The sequence below is a fragment of the Micropterus salmoides genome, unplaced genomic scaffold, assembly GCF_014851395.1.
Source record: "Micropterus salmoides isolate LMB-PRFRI ecotype aquatic unplaced genomic scaffold, ASM1485139v1 Ms_hic_scaffold_4, whole genome shotgun sequence".
NCBI classification, from domain to species: domain Eukaryota; kingdom Metazoa; phylum Chordata; class Actinopteri; order Centrarchiformes; family Centrarchidae; genus Micropterus; species Micropterus salmoides.
The window spans coordinates 35,725,598-35,749,063 of NW_024043372.1; the positions used below are offsets into that span (position 1 = coordinate 35,725,598).

Here is a 23,466-nt window from a genome sequence, read left to right on the forward strand (position 1 = left end):
ATACTGACATTTAATTGATACAGATGACCTTTAATCAACACATTCTTCAATCACTTTCTGGCAAGTGAAATAGCCTACTGCATTTTATGGGTTGTATTTGCCATTTAAAGGTATTTTAAGAGGTAAAAAGTACTAGGTGAGCTATAATCTGTCAAATATAACTCTTCTGAATGAAATCAACTAATTTCAGGGCAGAAATAATCTTTCAGTCAATAACAAAAGGCTTCAATCATTTTCTGGCAAGTGACATACTGCATTTTATGAGTTTTATTGGCCATTTAAAGGTATTTTAACAGGTAAAAAAGAGTGGATTGGTTGGTAGGCCTACACAGCAAGTAAAGTAATGCAGAGTTTTAAGGATAATTGCAAAATTGTCTTCATTTTATATCTAAGTTGGCAGTATGTCATGTTAATTAGGCTACTGCCCGTTTTCCAAATATAAACAAAGATATTAGACATAGGCCTACCAAACATCAGTTTTTCGGCAGACACCTGGGGTGCTAGCTAACATTTGTGTTTGTTTTACCGTTAGTGTCATAACAGCCGTCCACAGAGCAGATTGTAAGGAACTTACAATCAAACAAAACAGTGAATACCAAAAACAACTTAAACACAAGAGATAATAATTCACTATGCCTAATTATGGGTTTTTGTGCTTTTGTGAAATTTACAGACCTGTAAAAGTGGAGAAATGAACAACACTGAAAACTTGCTGCCGTTGGTCTTAAACCCCCAAAAAAGGTGACCATACATTTTGTGTGCGTCACGCATACATTTCAAATATCAGCAGTTTTAGGAAAATATTTGGTGAATTGAAAATGGGCTTGAACGTTTTCGGAGTTGAGTAGCTCCATAAGTGCGGCGGGGAGAGCTAACGAGCTCAAGGAGCCCTCTTGGCCCACAGCCACACAGACCGCTGCTGAGTCAGTCCAGCAACAATGTGAGAGGAAAGACCTGTTAGCTGTGAGACAGTTTAAATGTTCGTACTTCTGTCATTCTGTCTTTACATTCTGAGTAATGTTTCATGTTATAACTTAAATCAAGAGACATCTGGCTCGTGATGGACACGTAAGTATTGTGATAAAAAATAAAAATAAACAAGAGATAATCAAGAGAAGTAGTTTGAAAGGAATCTTTTTTGCTTTATTATTATCATTATTCTAAATAGACATTACATTGTTAGTGTAATGTTACAGTTGTGGTTATTGTACTTGCTTTTTCTTTGCATTTATTTGATCAAATTCTTATTTATGCAATGTGTTCTCCTTACATAAGATTAAAAAAAAAAAAGTACTGACATTTCAATTGTTCCGATTTTGAAAACTGGATACTGGCTTAGCCTGGCCTAGCACACTGCAAAATAAATAAATTTAACAGTTTCATACAACATGCTACTGCGGTTGCCAGTAGTATGTAGTAGGCGGTTCCCGAAAACAGCCTGGGACTTTCTTGACTTGCAGGATTATTTTGTAAATTGACAAACATTATGTGTGAAATTTAGTGTACAGTTCAAACAAGATTTAAAAAAAACAATAAGTTGTCTCTTACCATTTACTACCACGTTTTTCTAAGTAAGGTCCCATGGAGGAGGGAGGGAAATTCTCAAATCATGCAAATTCGATTTGCATATTCGGCAGGGAAAGTTCTCACAGGTAGAAGAAGACATGCAGGCGGGTGCTTATTACTGTGCTGCAGCAGCCACAGATACAGGATTTTTTTTTTTTTTCTTGTGTCAGAGCATTTTATTTATTGATTGTTGTTGGGGTGTATAAACGATTTCAACAAATCCAACAAAAATGCTCCTGAAATAAATTGCCTACCCTTGCTTTAACTTCGTTCCAAAAGAACATCCCATTTGTACTTGAATGCAGCATGACGTACCACGTCAGGAAGATGACGTGCGCGTGGCCATGCGTACTGTGATTCGCCCCCTTTACAACAACCCCCAATCTACAAAATGAGTGCTGCGTTGGTTGTTTTACCAGTGCTGTAACGTCTGAGTTTGAGTTCACACGAGAAATAAAGCGGTTACAATAGTAATAATTCGACGTTGAGGGCTTATTTATCTGCTACCTGGCCTGTGGTTCTGGGTGGCTATCTTGCTAAGTTGCTTCGAAGACTTAAGTGACATTTACGTTAATTCATTCATCCATAACAATGGCAGCGCAGGATTTTAATTTCTTGCTTGCGACGGATTCTTACAAGGTGAGTGGTACAGTTCTTCTTGCCTGTCCCTCTTTCTACGCTATTTTGGGGTTTTTCCAATTAAATTCAAATAAATTCAGTGTAAGATACATTTAACGCACATATCCCGTTCAGCATTTCACTAACGTCACATAAACGTGTGCATTTTGGGTCCTGTGAACGTTTTGACTGTGCTGCTACGTTGAAACTTCGTAACTTTAGATGAAGGTGAGTGAAAAATGAAAGTCAGGCATCAGCAATAACATTAGTTAACACTTTGTTGAAAGCATGGTAGTGCGTCCTACAGTTTGTTATAACCAGGAGCAGAGGTCACAGGGGGTAACGTTAGAGTCCATAACGTTACAGTCACAGCTTCAACATGACATTTAACCGTGAAACCTTGGCTGAGAAGACGACCTAGCAAGGAATGGGGAGCTGTAGACATTTTTATGATGACAACGTAATGCCCGAGTTTTGTTATCCCTATACCATAACTGTTCTTCACATCTAACTGTAGACCTCCCATTTAAATTTAATATTGAAGTAAAAAACAAACAACCAAAAACCAAATGTTCCAAGCTTCATGTTAGTGTTAAAAAAAATAATAATACACAGACTTGTTTTAATTAAGTCATATCTGTTAGAAGAATTCATAAACAAGACTAAACATTTGACCACGTATTTGGTGCCAACCTTCAATTGATGACAGTATAAAGTACAGTTTTTAATACTAATGAGCCATTTCAGATTTACCACATAGGGGCTTATTTAGGGCTCTCACTTAATTGTCAAATAAATCGGTCGATGAGAAGAGTCTTAGTCGACCAAGTTTTCAGTGGTCAGGGACAGGGTATGCTGAACTGAGGAGGTGAGGGATTGGCGATATATCGAATATATTCGATATATTAATGAATATGCGATTGCAGATAACCATAGCGTCATATTCAAGTTGCTGAGGAGTAGTTACTTTAGCCAGCCGTAAAGTGTGTAAATAAGCTCAGGTTGCAGTTTAAAAGTGAAAGCTGTGTGTTGTGTTTGCTGCCACTGAAAAGTAATAAAAGTCCCTGTTTATGTAACTTCAATGCAGTTACTTATACTGTTGGCAGCAGAGTTGGTCCAGAGCGTAAAAAGCAAGCTATTGAGTTTAATTCATGCTGAAGTGATTTTGGTAACACTACACTGTATGAGAATGAACTTACTGAACATTTTACCAAAAGTAAGTGTTGTGGTATAACCAACAGACAAAGTTTGTGATCCAACTTTAGCAAACTGTTGGCTAATTTCCCATGAACACAGTATTCAGGAGATGCACTATAATAATCAAAAAGCTTGAGACTTCTAAAAATACTAAGTGAAAGGAAACTGTAGAATAACTTAAAAGTTTTAAATAGATAGGCTAAAGATAATGAAAGAAAGAAAGATATAAATCATGCTATTGGAATGACACAGACTTTTCATGGACTCCATTTGATGTACGAAGGCATAAGTTCTAAGGTGCAAGTCATGGTGTTATTCATTGCATTGTAATGCCAGAGTCCAACCTTTCCTTGACTGTGTAGCTTTCAGTTTCATTTCAGGCAATTTCTAACCTAAATCCAGTTGTGAGCTTGTGCAGGCAGTAGAGTTAAATGTCAGATGTCATTCAAAGGTTTGCACTGCAGCCAAATGGCAAAGGTCTGGATGACGACCAACCAGCCTTTTTTTTAATAGCTCCAATGACCCCTGAAAACAAGTCCAAAGCAGCAGCACAGCCAGGAGGATTCCTCCAATGTGTCTGTCATCACAATCACATAATAGAAACTGATTTGGTACATTGTGATGAGCTCATCTAAAAGTCCACTGGGATTACTGTCACAGCACATTACTTTACATGATTTTTTAAAAAGTAAATGCTGAGAGACTGTTTTTTTTTTTTTACTGCCCCAGCAGCATAACAGGACATACCACCAATTATCCTTGCCATGTGATCATCATTTTAACTTTTCAAGGTTTTGCACTGATGATTACGTTTAGTCACAGAAATGAGACACTACAACACAACACAGTGTTGCTACTGTTCAAATCGAAAACAGAGCAGCTTCCTCGATTTGAACAATGAAAGCTTTTCATTAACTCCTAGACATATTTATTTAAATGAGCCCAATATTTCAGTCAAACCTCTACAGTACATGTTTATGTTGAGGTTTTCCACTTAAACACATCACTGCATCAATAAGCTGGTGCTGTGCATCGCTGACTGTGTGTCCTTGCTGATGCCAGTTTCCACAGCAAAACTGTTTTACAGACATTGCGCACAAAACAACACTGTCATGCAAACATTCAGTGTGATCGATCGGTTTAGTTTGGCTACTGGTTGATTGTTATAATAATCTACAAATATTGACTTTGATTCCCTTACTTTTCATCTAGTGACTAGGTCAGAATTAGACTTTGTCCTGTACTTTGGGTTATGGCCAAATATTCGTAAAACTGTATGTGTGTAACATGCAGCTTCCACTCTTCTGGGAAGGCTTTCTACAAGATTTTGCAATGCGTCTTTGGGGGAATTTTTGCCCATTCATCCAGCAGAGCATGTGTGAGATCAGAAACTGATGTTGGACAAGAGGGCCTGGCTTACAGTCTCCATTCTAGTTCATCCCAAATGTGTTTGATAGGGTTGAGGTCAGGGCTCTGTGCAGGCCAGTCAAGTTCTTTCACACCAAACTCTGAAAACTATTTCTTTATGGAGCTGGCATTGTCATATTGACACAGGGAAAGGTCAAACACAAATTGTTGGAAACCAGTATTTGGCCCAGATTTGAACCCGGATTAGAACATGCAAGTTTCCCGCAACGCCAAAGGGCCAGGCTCATTGGTATGGCAGTCAGAGCACATACTCAACTGTAGTGACGGTGATCCGTCACACACCCACAGCACTGAGCAGTCTGAGTGCACTTGGCTTTAGCTTTCAGATTCTGAGGAATTCACTGAGGCCTGATGTGTCCTCTTGCCCTGCCACGTGCAGCTCATAATACTTTGCTACACTGGTCTGTTAACAGCATGCTAATACCATAATCATGCTGTGTGTGTGTGCAAACACACATAATGCTTGCTACCCTTTTATGCTTAACAAGTGTATTGTCTCTGTGAGGTGTCCAGGGTCCTACCCACACCACCCCTCCCCTCCATAGGTGCCCCAAAATTACTGACAGAGGAAGAAAGTTGAAGCAGTGACAGTGCCAGCTTTGGTGCAATACCAAGACAGATCAGGGTACAGGGCTGGGCGATATGGCCAAAAATGTTATCACGATAAAAACATTTCATATAATTCAATATCGATATTTATCACGATATATATCAAATCATAATTTCAAATATGATTAGTAAGTGTTTTTTCAATCCCACTTTCCTCAACAAAATAAATATTTTAATAGGAAAAAGTAAGTGCTAATTTGACCGTGATTCAAATTAATTACACCAAAAATGTATTAACGATATATTGAACATTTATTATATTGTTATTTATTCATTTATTTATTCATGTGATTTCTGATTCCGGCTGTGAATATTTAATTTGAAATTATTTTAAAAAGCTGAGCTGTTGTTTATGTATGCCATTGTCTACACCACATACACATCAGCTCAATACAGCATCTCCGTATCAGTTTAAGAATAATAAGAGGAGTGTCTGTGTTTTTGACGGTGAGTCAAAAGTTGAGTCATACAGTCGGATTTCTAAATAACCTGGTAGGCTCTAATGCTTGACACCGCCCAAGCCTAGACTGGCCATTAGGAACAGCTGTAAACACTTCGGATATCCAACTGACTAGAGACCAACCTGTATGTGTTGTTTTTGTGAGTCACAGTGTTTTAAAAGTGAGAATACAATATGTACTGTATTCACTGTGCAAGGAATGCACCAATGGACATCAATCACACTGTGGTGTTGGTATGCTTCTGCCAGTTAAAAATTTGAGAATTTCACACTCCATCTCTGTTATGTGTAGCAGTGTCCATTAACACCACAATCACATCCAGTAATTTAAAGCTACATAATTTTCAAGAGTTCTGCATTTTTGTCATGTTTTAAGTGTGGAAGTGGCTAAAATTTTCAAAACAGTTGCATTACGCTGTTGTGTATTTTGTACATCTTTTAAATATTGTTCCCCAGTTTATATTATTTTGCAATTGCTGTCATATAATCCACTATAGTCTTGACAAACACTGATTTTGAAAATGGTCTAAATCTGAAAGTTGCCTAATTACCATTTACATTGTCATGTGTTGCTTTGATTGTGTCGTATTTTGCGAACATCTACTCGAAAGTTATCTTATTCACATGAACATTAAGCATTATTATCATCCATCCATCCATCGGCAGTCCATCGCAGGGCCACACATAGACAAACAACCACTCACGCTCACACTCACACCTAAGGACAATTTAGGGTCGCACAATCAACCTAGCCTGCATGTTTTTGGACGGTGGGAGGAGAGAACCCACGCAGACACGGGGAGAACATGCAAACTCCACACAGAAAGGCCGGGATTCGAACCCACGACCTTCTTGCTGTGACAGTGTTAACCGCAGCACCACCGTGCCGCCCCCCATTATTATCAATTTTATGTAAATATTTTCTCTTGGATAAAACCAAACCTCAGTCATAATTCAGTCAAACAAGAACACACTGACATCAGACACAAATAGCTGGAATCAACATAACTCACTCTTTCCAGTGATGGCAATAGATATCATACAAAATCAAATTCTCTTTATAGCTTAACTATAACTTCCGATCTTGCCTTATAACCATCATGTTTAGGCTAGATGTTTCTAGGGCTGGGGCGATTCGTCGACGACGTGTCGCTGCATCCTGCTGTTGGATTCTACCGGACAAGCTGCAGCTACAAGACCGCGTCTTCAACCGACTAAAGTTTGGAGTATTTCAGACAAACACTCAACAACGAGCTGCTCCGTGAGCTCTGTGAACTGGAAACAGCTTCACCGCAGCACAACTGCTGTCCACGAATACGTGAAGCAGCACGAACACGTGAAACGAAAGTATCCCGGAGCACTTTGTCTAGACGGCAGCACCTCAAATCCTGTTTACTTTCTGTCGCCACACAAGCACGGCGCATTATCAGCACGAGGACACATAGTCCGTTAAAATGTTTATTGCCTTCATGTTAAAAGTAATTTCTGTCCCGCTGCTGTCATGGTAACGCAACGTTACACCGCGTGTCATCTAATGTTCGGCCGTTTCATATTTTCTGTTTAACGGCCACGTATGAGTGAGAAAACAGCTGAAAATAACAGTACAGACGATCTGTGACTGTACAGTCTGAGTCCTTTCAGGTGTTCACTAATGCAGAAATACATTTTATTATCATACTGCATTACTCAATATTGAAATGAATCCATGTCAGAAACATTGAAAGTTTTAAATAAAGTAGCATAATTTGATGTATTTATTTTAGATAAATTGCATGTTAAAAATGTTAATTGAGTAATAGGCAACTTTTCTGTGTTAAGAATAAACAAAATTTGTCATTAGATTAATTGACTAATCGAAAAAATAATTGTTAGATTAATCGAACTTAGATGTTTCCAAAAGTATCAAAAGCAATCCGATCACGATGGTTCTGGAAGATTGTGAGCATACAGGCAAACTACTTCACATTGCGCAATACTTTTTGTGTTGTTGTTTTTTGCTTGTTTCATAATACTGCTATAATAAGCCTGTAAATAATGTAAAACATACTCCTATTACTAATACTCTTGTAAATTAATCTCTTAATATTGCTTCCAGGAAGGACTGCCCCTGTTCTTGAGTTTTCCATTTGTTCTCCTGAAGTTAGACAGGGGGGAAGGGGACTTTAAGGGAGGAGAATGTCTAATGAATTTATCTTGATTCTTTCTTCCAGTTACTGACTAGCTGTAGCTGCCGATTATTCAATTGGGTGCAGGCACAAAGAGAGACTTATGCTTTAAGCTGTCATCATTCCTTACCACACTGAGCCAGGGCACATGTTTACTGTACACGCAAGCATTACGTCGAGCAGACAGTCGTCCGGTTTTCAGCTTATCATTAATTTGCTTATGGGGTTTTATATTATGTTGTTTGACAATACAAATCAGTGTGTTACGATTAGAAGGTGATAAATTAACATTACCCACACTAAGGGTGATTATTAGAATTACTTGCAATCTGTTTTGGGAACTGTGCCTGCTAGCTGGTTCTGTTTGACTTCTTTCTTGTCTTTCAGATCACACACTACAAACAGTATCCTCCAGATGTCAGCAAAATCTACTCCTACTTTGAATGCAGACGCAAGAAAGGCTCCCAGTTTAGTGAAGTGGTGTTCTTTGGTCTTCAGTATCTGCTGAAGAAGTACCTCACAGGTACATTAACGTCATCTTCTCTGATCTAAGAAATGAATTGACAGAACCATACAGGAAAGAAAAGAGAAAGAAATTGCGTGCTCTGTTAAAGAGAATATTAGTGAAAAGAGTTCCTTGTAATAAAACTGCCATCCAGCCGCATTCTTGTTTACACACCGGAGAGAAATTCCATGCATTATTAAAATAGCCCAGTGAATTAATAGCAACATACTGTATAAGCAAAAAATTTGGAGGAACTATTTGATCGTAGCGCAGGATTGGCAGGTTTCTGGATGTTGAGTCAGGGCTTTGTATTTTCTGCTTGTTGCTGAGGTTGTAGTAACTTTTTGTTTGGTTTGTTCTCTAAAGGCCAAGTGGTCACAGAGGAGAAGATTCAGGAAGCCAAACTCTTCTACCAGATGCACTTCAAACAGGCTGTGTTTGATGAAGAAGGCTGGAGGAAAGTCCTGGAGGTATGAAAAACGATTTTCAATAGGGATACACCTGATGACCGGACGTATTGTTTATTTTTTATTTTTTGCTGGTCACACTAAATGTTACACACATGGACGGTGTTTCACCTTATGCGCACAGCGGCACAGACATTATAAAATGCATATGCTAAAACAAGCCATAGTTGTGAAGAAGACACAACCTCGCAATTGAGAGACACACGTGAGAGACGCAAACTTGTATCACGTTAGAAGACACGGTCGATATTTTACAAGCAGGGACCAGGAAAAGCAACTCAGTAAACACTAAAGTAGAAATAGGGTAATGTCTTCTTTCAAATAAAAACTATAAATAACCACTACAGTATAGTACTATACAGTTATTCTGTAGGTAACACCGAGCCTTGTGTTACTGCAGTTTATTCTCAGTTGGATTTTATTTGTACAAAATGCTCTGTCCTAATCTGTGGTACTTTTTATTTGGAGATGGTCTGAGTGAGAGGAGGTCCTGTAACCTGCTGCAGTTTGGGAGAAAATGTAGAAGTTATTTAATAGTCATGGTTGATGAACATACAGTTGAATGGACCCTAGTCAGAAAAGCCAATGCTAATGGAGATCCTCCATCCATCCATCGTCAACCGCTTATCCTGCGTACAGTGTCGCGGGGGGTTGGAGCCAATCCCAGCTGACATCGGGAGCCGTCAGTTATAGTTTTTAGAAAGAAAGAAAATTGGAATTGACCATAATCAGAATTGGCTTGTCATACCTTTTTTTTTTTTTTTTTTTTTTTTTTTTTTTTAAATCGGTAATCAGAATCGGGCAGGAAAAATGGAATCGGTGCATCTGTAATTTTCAACTATCACTCTGGCTAAAAGATTTACAGAGAAAGAGGCATTTATCGTTATACAGTATATCTAACCTGAAGTAAATGTGCCGTTACTGTCTCAGAAACATGATGGTCGTCTTCCTATCCGGATCAAAGCCGTCCCTGAGGGCAGGATCATACCAAGAGGCAATGTGCTCTTCACTGTGGAAAACACAGATCCCAACTTCTACTGGCTCACCAACTACATCGAGGTAAACCTAGAAATGTGTTTTTAGTGTGGGACTATTTAAATGATAAAAGGATTGAACTAGCAGATTAGTTAGATAACATATTCTATACTTAGGGGCGACACCACAAATGCCAGGAGATGCCATGTTGTTAATGTCAATGTCAGTGATTAACTGGCACAGGATAAGGGATCTCAGTCCTGCCCTTCGGGATTTACGGAGGTTGGAGTGTCCATTGAATCACCAAAAAAGTTTTGCACACTAACAATGAAAAAAGTTAATAGCTATATAAAGATCAATGTGATGTTCGCATAATTACAATATTTCAATTTACACACTAAAAACATTATTATGGGCTGCCTATGTCTGTTAGCTTCATGTACATGAATGACCTGCTACTGACACAAAAAACTGACCTTCTCTTAAAGAATAATTAACTCCATGCTTTAGCTATAAGATAACCCTTTCACATGTTAAAATGATTCATTCAAATCCACAGCATTAATTACAACTCCATGTTATGCTAATGGGGCGTTTCACTGCATGAACCTTCCCGGGGCATCAAGAATGTTTTGAGTAACTCCTTGTGTTTCGACCAGAGAAACTAATTCCTATACAATAGCTCCAGGTGGCAAATCCCTGCTTTGGGGGTAGTACTTTCCAAAAGATCAGGAACTAGAGGGGTGGAGTTTTTCAGTTCCAGAGCTAGCAGTCGTTGATTGAACAAATATCACTGTTAGGAAGCAGAAGGAGGGACAGCCATTTGTTGTTTTTTTTAATCTGGTATTGGTGTAATTTGTTTAATCTATGAATTCTATAAAACATGCCTTGTACTTCATGGGGTGTGAATTACAAGGCAATGTCACAGGCAAAGTACACTGAAGACTGGAAACAAAATCAATTGAAAGTATTATAAATTGACCGCACAGTAAAAAGTGTTAAATGACTATGTGCATCTTAAAGAGTCTAAATTGATTGTTTTCATGCATCTGTTAAATGTTCAGGCAGGATTCCTCCAGTGCCTTCATTCTTACATGCCGCTTTCACAGAAAATGGCCTAATATTAACCAAGGATGTCAGTTTTGCACAATACTCTTGTAATATGTGGTAATCTTTTTTTTTTTTTTTTATATATATTAAACTGGAGTCAGTCAGCCTGGTCAGAAATGCTACAATCTTAACTGGGAGTAGTCTCTATCATGTAAAACGTCTTTAGAAACTGTTGCGTGGCAGTTTTGACCTGACAGAACACCAATATTGCACCACTGTCATTGAATCTTCAGTTTTTCTCTCTCGTCTCTTCTTTTCTGCCTCTTTTCTTTTTCTTACTAACTGATCACTTACCATCTGTTCCTTTTCTCCCCACACCCGTTTTTTTTTTTTTAACACTCCCCTTTTGGATGTAGACCATGCTGGTGCAGATGTGGTATCCCATCACCGTAGCCACCATATCCAGGGAATTTAAGAAGATTCTGGCCAAGCATCTGAAGGCCACCTCGGGGAGCCTGGAAGGCCTGGACCTGAAACTGCATGACTTTGGCTATAGAGGAGTCTCCTCACAGGAGGTCAGGAAGACTTTCTGTCCTTGTCTTTATTTAGTGAGAAACCAGCATTGAGGATGAGTAAATCTTAGAAAGCAAAGCTAGAGTTTCTCATTTTACTTCTGTCTCTTGCACCTTACTGCTCTTGATGTTGTACTGTATGAACAGGCACTGTGTTTGCACTATGACCTAGCTAAGGATAACAGAATCAATTCTTTAAAATTCTGTGTCATGTAACTGGCTTGGATTTGCACTGAAAATCCAGATGCACATGGCCTATGCAAATGTTGAACTTGTGATATCCACTTTGAGTATGCGGCTGCTTCATGCTGATATGATCATGTTATTGTGATATTGTACTAGTCACCTCACTGATTACAGACGCAGGTTAGATTATGAGAAGTCAGCGGGAAAGTCTTGCATAACAAGCATGTATCTTGAATATCTTGGATGACTGAGCTGGTGAAAGTGTTTCATTGTAAGAGGATTCTAAAATTAAATTCTCATAGGTCCCACTTACTTACAAAATTTTTAAACCAGGCAGCAGCAGCAGCAGCAGCAGTGTAATTATGATTACATGAAGGCAGACGTGTGTCAATGCAGTGTTAACAAAATGTCTATGTGCATCTTCATAGTAGAGCTGTTCAGTGCATAACTAAACAAATCATTAACACTTACTCCTCAATCTCATCTGAGTGTACTGAATCATCAGTGTCACTGACAGAGTTAGTAGCGCTTTGCATTAGAGCTGGTGTAAAGTAACATTGGTGTAACAAGTAACAGTTTTCTCCGACCTGTGATTTTACATGGTTGTAATGTAAATCGCCCCTGCTCTGTCATTATAGTATATCATGGTTTTTGTCACTTTACACCAACCTAACATTATTTTTTCCCACCTTAAGAGACACTGCAATACATAGTATGAAGTTCAGTTGTCACATTCACTATGTTACTACCTGCTTAAAAGGATAATTCTACACTTTTTAAAAAAATGTCTACTCAGTGTTGATGGGATATGTAGTCCACTGAAGAAATAAATTCCACAGCGCGAGCTATATAGACAGAGAAAGCAGAGTTCTCCTGCTCGCGGAGCCATGCAGGCACTGCCTACGTGTACCAGGATGCATTGCGCACAGGCCACAACAACTCTGTGCAAGCTAGCTGTTGCCAAGCAGAATAGCCTTTCTTTTTTCGCACGTAGCTATTGCTAGCTACCATAGCTACCGTCAAAGCATGTCTATCAAGTAAATGTTCATACAGCAGCACACATCCAGACAGAACGGGCTTCTGTAGAACAACAAAGCTAACGCCATCTGAGCTAGCCCTGCAGTGTAACGTTCCACTAAAAAAATCATCCAGCCTAATGCTCTAGGTATTTAGTTTGCTTTAAATGATGCTTAATGTTCTCTTGACTCTGCCTCAGTATGACAATCCTAGTCATAATGTTTCCTAGTACACTGTTGGCCAAAAGATAGCAGCAGAAATAATCACTCAATGTTCTTCTGCCCTCTCGACCCTGCTGTTCTTGGTTGTCTTATCTTAGGAATCATAAAAAAGGTCTCTACACACTTCTGTCCAAGTTAGGAGTAAAACGTCTTCAGTGCATAGTAATGCACACTCGGGTGTCAGCAACAACGGCACCCAACAGAAACTGCTCACGCTGAAATTCATTGTACCAAAATGGTGGAGGGTAATTTGAGCCAGACAGTGTTTGCTCTCAACAGCTCAGGTTCCGGAGGGTAACCGCTGGCCATATCCTCTTGCATGGCTGCGACTGCAGTGGAGCCTCGGACTCTCTCTGCTGCATTTCTATTCTGGCTTTAAAAAATATGTCTGAATATCAGAGTCGGTACTACCTGGAGAAGTCAGCTTAAAGGCATTACATGAATTGAGAAATGTATTGCTTCAGTCGACTGCATTTATCATCAACACTTATTGGACATCCACACAAATGTCAAATTGTCCCTTTAAAAGCTCAATGGCAAACCACAAAATCCACAGCAATAATCAAGTAAAATAACCCGGGTGGTATTATTATTATTATTGTGGTGGTGGTTGCTGAATCATTTACCGTTTTAAACTGTGCCTAGTTTTGAACTGAATTCAGTGAAATGATTTTAAACAGCAGTTATTCATAATCTCCACCTCTGCTCTCCAGTCTGCAGCATTAGGTGGTGCAGCTCACCTGGTTAATTTCTGCAGTACAGACACAGTAGCTGGGCTGCTGATGGCTCAGCGATACTATGGCTGCCCAATGGCTGGCTTCTCCATTCCAGCAGCAGAGCACAGGTATAATACACATGCATCAATCCTGAATTAGACAGTCTACAACAATAAATCTGTGGCAACATAATCGGTTAGAAATGTTTTATTTATTCTGGCTTTTAATTCAAAATAAATGTCACTAATCTGCACAGTTGAGTTGTTAATGAACCGTGAGGAAACTGTAAAGCCATCAGGGGTTATATCTTCAATTATTAGAACCAGTTTTAATATCTTAATAGTTCATTACTTCCTCCCTCTTATCCAGTACCATCATCTCTTGGGGGAGGAGCAGGGAGAAGGAGGCATTTGAGCGACTCCTGGACCAGTTCTCCTCAGGGCCGGTGTCAGTGGTCAGTGACAGCTACGACATCTTTAATGCCTGTAAACACATCTGGGGAGAAAAGCTGAAAGAGCGAGTCATGGAACGCAGCCAGGACTCATGCCTGGTCATCCGGCCGGACTCTGGGGACCCAGCAGAGACTCTTATTGAGGTAAGTACTAGGGCTGGATTAGTCACTGTTGGGCAACAAAAACAGATATCTAAACTCAGTAAATCCAGGCATATAAATGTGACTTCTGCCTGGAAGTTTTATTTTTACTACTTGTTGAATATACATATTGATCAACGATAGAAAAACGTCTATTGTTTGCAGTTATGCTCTATCGTTGATTTTGTTGTGTCGCAAATTCCACACTTTTCTGTAATATTTTTGTTAGGGAACAGCGCCATGCACCAGGGTGATATTGGACAGACATCTGTCTAATATCCTAGAAGAAGAAGGAGAAGAAGACATACTTTATTAATCCCACAAGGGGAAATTCAATGTGGTGCAATGGATTGTAGTCCGTTTCAGTAGTGTAACAGAGACACTGAGCTGCTTGTTGTCCATAGAAATAGATCATACGATGATGTTTATTCTTGTTTCAGTAATATGTGCTGCCTTCCCCTTGACACACAGCTTGCTGGAGCAGCTAAGGTCTGGCAAGTGTTGATAGGCAATTACTTGTGACATGTAACCAATCATGGGCACGACACTGAGCGAGTAGCGGCTACAGACAGAGACAGGCGGTTGCTGTTTAGTCATTTTATCTTAGACTATTGGCATCTGTCTGAAACTGTTATCGTGTTTTTTACCTGGATTTTGGAACTTCGCTTCTTCTTGGCTTTTTTGGATCGATTACTAGCAAGTTATTTATTTAACTGAGGTTGTAAGATGTTCAGACTGCTGCTACTTAACATGGCTGATACTTACATGAATCAAACTCATTCAAAATTATTCTAATGCCTTGTAGGTCATCAAGATTTTGGAGGACTGTTTTGGCTGTTCGATGAATTCTCTGGGATACAAGGTTCTGCCCTCTTACCTGCGAATTATTCAAGGAGACGGCATTGACCTCAACTCAATAGACGAGGTGAGAAAGTTTGGTTGTTGCACTAGTCTGGTTTAATCTCAACTCCTCTTTAAACATATTTAATAAATTATATTTTTGTACTACAAATTCAGTTTTCCTGATTTGCTCTCAGAAAGATGCTTAAAGATGCAACCTGGGTCCTATTTTTATAGTTTTCCTGTTTCTGAACAGTGTACTCACATGTTTCATCACTGAGATTTGGTAGTGCTGCGACACCGGTGGCCACAGTTTTGTAGTCAAGAAGAACAAGTTTATTTTCATTCCCAAGTATATGGCATAGATAATTTTGTTAAACTGTGAACTTGTTTAAACCTGTCTGCTCACTTAATGTGTAACTGTGACTGACTGAGTCTGTGTTTCTGCAGATTTCAGCCCAAAAGTAATATAACTCCATATAAACTCATAAAATTAATGTCTGACTCTGACAATATGAACCATATTTTCATTTAAAGATGCATTAAATTTGTCTGCATCGTTGTGCTTTTGTCCAAATATTAGTTCTTTGTCCAAATATTAGCAGGGGTTTGTCATGGTCAAAAAGTAAAATCATGATTTGTTTATTTTGTAACAATAACCTTATTTTTGCACTTGTCTTGCCTACAAAATATTTACAAGTTTGGTTTTGAATCCATCCTTTCTATTTTTTCCGTAGATTCTTGAGAAGGTGAGTGATGAAGGCTGGAGTGCTGAGAACGTCTTCTTTGGTTGCGGCAGCGCTTTGCTTCAGAAACTCAACAGAGATACACTCAGCTGTGCCTTCAAGTGCAGCTATGTGGAGAGTAATGGCAAGGGGGTGAGTGGAAGGGTCCTGACTTGATTAGAAAGCTGGATCCTTGCTTAAGAGATTTTCAAACATAATTTACTGACAACTGATTAACAACAGATTTAAAATGGACTTGGAAAAAATGTGAACCTATTTTTTGAATACAGCTAATGCAGTTGTAGAATGGATTGTTCATGTTGATTGCAGCTTTCATCCAGCTAAATGTGCAGTTTTAAAGACTTTTTGTAGATTTGAGATTTGGTCTTGTGTCAGACTTACGGAAGTAGACTTTGCAGAGTTTCGCACTTACTGTGCAAACACAAATCTGTAACGCAATGGAAGACAGTAGCAGATATATTGCAGACATTCACAGTTACCCTTACTTCCAAATGAGTGATTTAGTAATTACATTAACTTTGCATTTGGTCACAAGCTGTCTGGATGATGACGACTGTTCTTGTTACTCTGGCCCTCAGATGTTGTCATAGTTGATAGGAATGATGCAAAAGTACAAAGTTAAAACCAGGGAACATAAAAAATACTATATATTCAGCTGTACAGCTACTCCATTTACATCTTAATTGCATGTGTGTAGGTCAGCTCTGTCGGGTGAAAACACACCCATACCTATTACACCCGCCAGGTCTTTTTCATTGAAGTATTTGCTTTTAAAATATCTCAGAATAAAAACTCCAGAGATGCTTTCACATAACTGGTTTTGCTTGTATGTGTTCTTCCAGATGGACGTGTACAAGCAGCCGGTGACCGACCCATCCAAAGGGTCAAAGAGGGGTCGATTATCACTGAGGAGAAACTCTAATGGCTTCTTAGAGACAATAGAGAGAGGGGCAGGCAAGCCTGAGGAGGTTAGTCCCAGCGTTTCATTCATTAACTTTGACTGACATTAAATTCAGATGATCAGTGGGGATCAAACATTCCTCCCTAGCCTCCCTATGACCTCTTCATCCTCCACCTTTCCCTTCCAGTATGTCTCACTACATACACTCTTAGGACTCTGGGGGGTGGGCATGCTGCGGGGCAGTTGGTGGGCGGGGCAGGCCCCCCAAATTTTAACTGCAGCTGAGTTACTACACACCTTATCTCCACTCCACCATACCACACTTCACAAACCATTACATGCATCCAACACAAAACAGTACGTACACGCAGGCGGGCGGGGGTGTTGATGGTGGCGGGGGGCTCATTGGCCCCGTTTCCTGCCCTTGTATGTCGGTGGCGCTGTGGGGTAGGTGTCCGCCTTGCCTGGCGGGGGGCGGATCAGGGGGAGGCGTGCCCTGGCCAATGGGGTTCTTGCCTGCTGCTGGTGTCGGTGCGGCGCTGTTACTACACACCTACAGCATTCGAGCACCTACATTCTGTGACAGGCTTACATTATATTCAATTGACTGTTAGATGTGACAAAGAAAAATAGCAAATCCCCACATTTGAGAATCTGTAGGAGTTTTTGTTGTTTTGCATGTAAAATGACCTAAACGAGTTATCATCAACTAATCAATGAAGCTCTATTTTGCTAATTATCTTAAAAGCTGCTCGATCTCAGTATATGCAAAATGAAACAAATGTTGTCTGTTGTCTTTCTCATTATCTATAGACATGTATGTCAAATTAATAATAACAAGATGTCCTTCTGAAACATATATGCTAACAGTGTTGGGCTGTAATAATAATATTACTTTTCCCAGTAACTAGTAGTTTAACTAATTACTTTTCTAAAACAGTAATATTATTACAGTTACTAATCTAAGTAACGTTGTATTACTCGTTACTGACGTGAATGCGCGACTGTACTGCAGGTCAGCGGCACCGGACTTTGTTGTTCATGTCCGCTGATAGCCAAACACTAAAGGAAAATGGAGAACGGGGTAGAGAGGTGTTCTTTCCACAGCTGTAAGTAGCTACCGTCATTTATGTTTCACTGTCTAAGATGCAAAGAACATTGTCGTCTAGTGTAAACGCGATCAGCAAAAAGCTTTCAACCGCCAACAGTTCTACATCTGATTTATTGAAGCGTCTGCTGAAGCAGCAGAGCAACGTGAAACTTAAAGAAGAAACTCAGGCTGCTGCTGTCTGATGCTTGGACTCGTCGGGAGAGAGTGGCGTTAACGTAACGTTTTGTAACTGCTCTTATAAACAGGCAAAGTGTGCAGAAAAACAGCTGTTCAAAAGTCGGGATTCACTTGCTTTATTTTTTTATTTCAGCCGGTGGTGTTAGGAAACGTTGGACTTAGGCTATATGCTTTGTAAACACCATACTCCAAGCTACTGTTATGAATAAGATACTAGTTAAAAAGTCGGGAGAGACTGCTTTGTTTGGGGTGAAGGGGGGTGGATTTGAAAGCCGTGTTTCCCATAATAAGCCTATAATTTGATTAATTATCAACACTGCCACAAATTGATTTTCAAATTTTTTTTACTTGGCGTATTTAAATTCATATTTGATTGAGGAGCTGTATTAAGGAGCATATATTCGTGCAGCACCTCCTCGCTCGCTTGCTCCCTCTTTCTCTCTCTTCTGAACACCTCTGTACCAAAGTTAGTTAATAACCCCCTTCTCCCCGCTGTCATTCTGTGGGACACACTGGAAAGTAACTAGTAACGTAACAAGTGACTTTTATCACCCAGTAATAATTAATAATATTAGTTTTTAAGGAGTAATAAGTAACTAGTAATATATTACAATTTCTGAGTAACTTGTCCAACACTGTTCGCTAACTTCAAACTGTAGAGAGACAGGAAATTATGAGGCGCATTTCAAACTAGATGCAAATGCAGGATTTTTTTCTGTCCCTCTGCATCCACAAGTCTAGCTTTTTTAGATTAAATACAGCTTGAATGTATTTACTGTACTTACCTGTACTTGATCATTGTGCTCTGCGTTCTTTAGGACCTGCTGGTGACTGTCTTTGAGAATGGAAGCCTGGTGAAGGACTACTCCCTGGAGGAGATCAGGAAGAACGCTCGGCTAAGGGACGAGGAGGTGAACACCATCCCGCACAACCATGAACAGGAGCTGCTGCACAATCACATTATCAACGGGATTCATTAGGTCAAAGCCTCTCATAATGCATAGGATAATTCAGTGTTTAACAGGGTGTACTGCAATGAAGACTGCTGTGGAGAGTGAAAAGCTGTGTCTTACAGCACTCACCACCAAGCACTCCCACCTGCACTTCATCCTAAGGAGATCAGTGGTAACATTGTTTTCAGGTAGATCAACTTCATTCCCTTTTTCCTCTGGCCAGACACTCCACACAGTGAACGGTGTGGGCAGACAGCTACACTGCCCTGTCACAGCCATGGCCAGAACTCAAGCTCAGGGTCAAATATGATAAGCTAAGTCAATCCATGAAGGAAAGGAAAAAACTTAAAGATACATTTCCTGAGTTTGGGGCTGCTACAACAAATTTAAGATGTGCATCTTTAAATATATTTTCAGAATATGCAGTTTCTGAGAATTTTCAGGCCAAAAATGTGCTAAAACTTCCAAATGTCTAAGAAGATTCTCAGTTATCCAGGTCATAGTTATTCAACAAAGGTTAAAATCAAGGGCAACTGGACTTGTTGCCCTTGATTTTTATCTTTTATTATTTTTAACAGTATTACTGATAGTAATAGTGCTACATCATCAGGTATGGGTGACACTGAGTGCTTGATATACAATATTTAATTTAACGTCAGTGTCAGCCTCAAATATCAGCAGAAGAGTGTTTTCGCCAGGCCAACATTCTGCCCTTTAGTTTGGTGTACAGTTAATACACAAAGAGATGACAACACTGACCAGCTGTGCAAAATAAGTGAAGAGGGCTGCGCTGCACTGCCACAGTGTGGACATAAAAACAAAGTCAACAAAGCCATAGCCGTTCTGTTTCACTGGTCCACAAAGCACACTCTATGGAACCCAAAGTGTTTAATATAAAGTACATTTAAAAAAGACATAATGAAATACATAATCATAAGAATAAATTGTGTAAGATATAATAATGAACCAAAAAATCATTGAATCACAAATATTCAGACATTCATTTTCATAACTGAATTTTATTGGATATCATTTTTATTTCATTGTAGACATTCTTATTTCAAATGCCCTTTTTCAAAAGTCTGCTTTTAGTTTGTAATGTCTTTCCATGACAGTGGCATTGTCAACAGTCACCGCCCTTTATCTTTCAGCCAATCACCTACCTCCCTGCCTGCTACCACATGTAGCCAGCGAGCTCAACACCTGCTACCACATGTAGCCAGGGAGCTCCTGTTAGCTGGAGCAACAACAATGCCAATTCTGTATCATACAGCTAGAGACTGCTGCTGTAAAGAAACAGACACTTAAGCCAAGGGCATTTTTTATGAAAATAAAAATGATGCAGTTATTTTACTTTATACTTTATTTACTTTATAATTATTAATAAATTAGTATTAATAATGTCATGTTTCACGAATTATAAATTATATATTTGACACAGTTTGTTCATATAACAATTTATTTTATAAGTACTTAATTAGGTCGTAGTAAATATTATTTAGTACATATTTAATATTTAACACTTTGGGGGGAGTCCTTTTCATGTGTAGAGACATAAAGGTTTTTGAAGACAGTTATTGATAGTAGTAACACACTCTGGAGGTGTTTTTTGACCTTTTGGGTTGGTTTCAGTGGCTCTGCTGTAAGACACACTGTAAAGGCACATTTCACTACTCTCATCTGCTTGCACAGAATTGACGTATCTGTCACTTGTGATTTCAGTCTGTTTTTAAAAAGGTGGCACATTAATTCAGTACAATTGTTTATTGTCTCTCCATGTTATGACATTATGATCTAGATAAGTGACTAGTGTAAAGTGTTTAATTTAGGCCTGTTATTGTGCACTACTGAACTTACTGCCTTATGTAGTAAAATATACTGGATGTTGGATATGATTTGATATTTGCAAACTGGATTGGGGAAACGCCTCTGTGGGTCATCCCTAGATGAAATAATACAAATACATGCTGGTAGGGTAAACAGGTTTGATCAGTTGGCAAATGAACTAATGGACATGAAGCGAAACATTCTACAGATTCGGTCAGTCTCTGATGTCCACTGCATTTCTCCTGTTATTTTATGATGAAGTTTAAGTCTTTAAATGCCAATGTTTCCTTAACTTGCCTTGTCTACTTGACTTGGAAGTATTTTATTTCCCAAAATGCCTGTCAACAGCTTCTACACTAGGAGCATTATTACTTCAGATTAAAGAGGCGCAAATAGTTTTGCAGACCCATTAAAAATAAATAAACCCATGTATCTCCATGCAGACTGCATTTTCGACAAGTATTCAGACTGATGCAATGAGTATAAATGTGTCATCTGATTACCTGCCTTAACCAACCTACTGTGTGATGTAAAATATTCAAACACTGTGCTCCTTGCTATTGTATTGGGGCGGTAGCAACGTAGAAAATGCTGCCTATTTTTTCAGCAACAAGTCAGTTCTGTCAGTGACAACAGATGCAAGTGAGCTACAGAAGGTGCTGACAAATGAAAGAGGAAGAAGTACTCATTTATGTTTTGAGGGGTTGAACTTTAAAATAACCTATAGGCCTGGTTTTTAGATGAATTCTATCTTTTGAGAAAAGCTGCTATAATGCTGTTTTTTAATTCATCGAACACATACTCCAAAAATACTGCTGCTTTCTTTGGCTGTTTATTGTAAGTGTTGATCCTTCCTACTCTCTTTTCATGCCCTTTTATTTTCTGTTAACATAAGGGTCTTATTTTAATATTCAGCAACAAATTCCACAATAATCAGTTGTGTTCAGTTTCAGACTGCAAGCCAAAGCCTGTTTATATTTGATTTTATTGCTGATGGCTGGTCTATACGGATTAGTGATATTAATGAAGTAGAGTAGTGACGCAGTTTGCCGCCAACACTGTGACACAGTTTGCCACCAACACTGGACCACACATGGTTTACCTCTTGTGTAGTACCAGCACTAATGCTGTATATAATAATATTTTGTAAATATTCATTTTAAAATGATTTCATTCTAACTGATCTGTTCCTTTTTAAATGTTCTGTATCGGGGTTTTTTGGGTTGGGGCTTGTTTTAAAATCTGACCTTTTGTAAGATTAAAAATGACCTTCAACACTTTCACATGGGGTGAGTTACTTTGCTAAACTGAAAACATGCCAAGTTGTCCGGAACACTAGAAAGATAAACTGTTATTTTACTGAGTGACCAGAAAATAGAACCCATGTATTTTAACACACTGGAGGTGAGCAACTCAGCCTCAGAGGCAAAACACTCGTTCTTGGAATGCTAAGTACACCTTCAGATTCTGCTACAACCCTCCATCCCTGCATTTTTTTTCAACATGCAGTAGGGATGGCGAGCACAGTGGTTAACACTGTTTCAATTTAAGCATGAATGAGCTAAACATCCAGGAGCGAGTTCTTCATCCTGGGTGCTTTCCTGACCACTTTTCTTTGACCTCGAAGAAAAACATCACAGGACAGATGTGAAGGAGAATTTATAAGGACAACCGTGGTGGTCAGAGAATCCGACTGCACTTACTCTAGGCTTCAGATAAAATAAGATTTGGTAATAAAGGGGGTTTTCAGTGTATACATAAGGTACAATTTACCATCAATTAACTCTAACTTCAGCTGTTCCATCAACTCACACTTTACCTGAAATCCAATCATTATATAACACTAGTTGTCATCCTTCATTTTGGGTCTCTTCTTTTTAACAAATGTTGGATACTTTCAAGTAGCCATTTGTTTTAAATTTTATATTTTAATATTTATATTATATTGAAATAAAGCCGTTCACTGAGACCACTGATGAATTTAAGTATATTCATCATGAGTCAATGCAGTTTGAAGACCTTCATTATTTCAGTTTGGTGCTTATATGTGGCACATTTTTAAATGAATGTGTTTAATCAAATCACCACACACACTCTTGGTGGCTTTTTTCCCCCTAAAGACACAGAAGGACATATGGTGAGATGATGTGATCTGCTGGTCCCAGTCTGAACGCTCACTCTTTATCAATACTGTCTGAATGCAGTCTGACTGAAGTTGAAAAATAAACCTACATTTTATAACCTACATCCTTTGCTTTCATTCTGTGCCATTCTTGCATTTATTAAAAATTAAATTATATATAAACATGTTTAGTGTTTCAGCAGTCTATTGTTGGCAAACTTTATTTGTGTTCAAATAAAATTTTTCTTGTTCTGTTACAGAAAATAATTCAGTAGATTTCCCTCTGACCAAAATGCCAGTTGGCCGTAGCATCACCAAGGTCAAATCTCACAAGTGCAGAGATTTTAGATATTAGTGGGTATCGAGTGAGAACTGACTGAGTCCAGTTAAAACTAATAAAAATCAACACATTGTGTTGCACTGGGTGACCTGTTCCACCACCAGT

The 23,466-nt window shown here is 38.9% G+C and overlaps 1 protein-coding gene across 1 annotated transcript; it reads left to right on the plus strand.

Annotated features, from left to right (window-relative positions):
• Positions 1–1,936: 1,936 nt before the first annotated feature.
• On the plus strand, positions 1,937–23,144 carry nampt2 (nicotinamide phosphoribosyltransferase 2). The gene is made up of 11 exons (XM_038696857.1): positions 1,937–2,205; positions 8,431–8,566; positions 8,915–9,018; positions 9,946–10,074; positions 11,457–11,615; positions 13,750–13,880; positions 14,122–14,347; positions 15,150–15,269; positions 15,922–16,062; positions 16,773–16,898; positions 18,938–23,144. The coding sequence occupies exons 1-11, from the start codon at positions 2,158–2,160 to the stop codon at positions 19,097–19,099; spliced, it is 1,482 nt and encodes a 493-aa protein (XP_038552785.1). The 5' UTR covers positions 1,937–2,157; the 3' UTR covers positions 19,100–23,144.
• The last annotated feature ends 322 nt before the right edge of the window (positions 23,145–23,466 follow it).

Bases quoted from the DNA above. Each gene is read 5' to 3' on its own strand.
- nampt2 (XM_038696857.1), top strand. From the start codon at position 2,158: ATGGCAGCGCAGGATTTTAATTTCTTGCTTGCGACGGATTCTTACAAG. The intron at 8,567-8,914 runs GTACATTAACGT...TGTTCTCTAAAG, and splicing joins GCTGAAGAAGTACCTCACAG to GCCAAGTGGTCACAGAGGAG. The intron at 16,063-16,772 runs GTGAGTGGAAGG...GTGTTCTTCCAG, and splicing joins TGGAGAGTAATGGCAAGGGG to ATGGACGTGTACAAGCAGCC.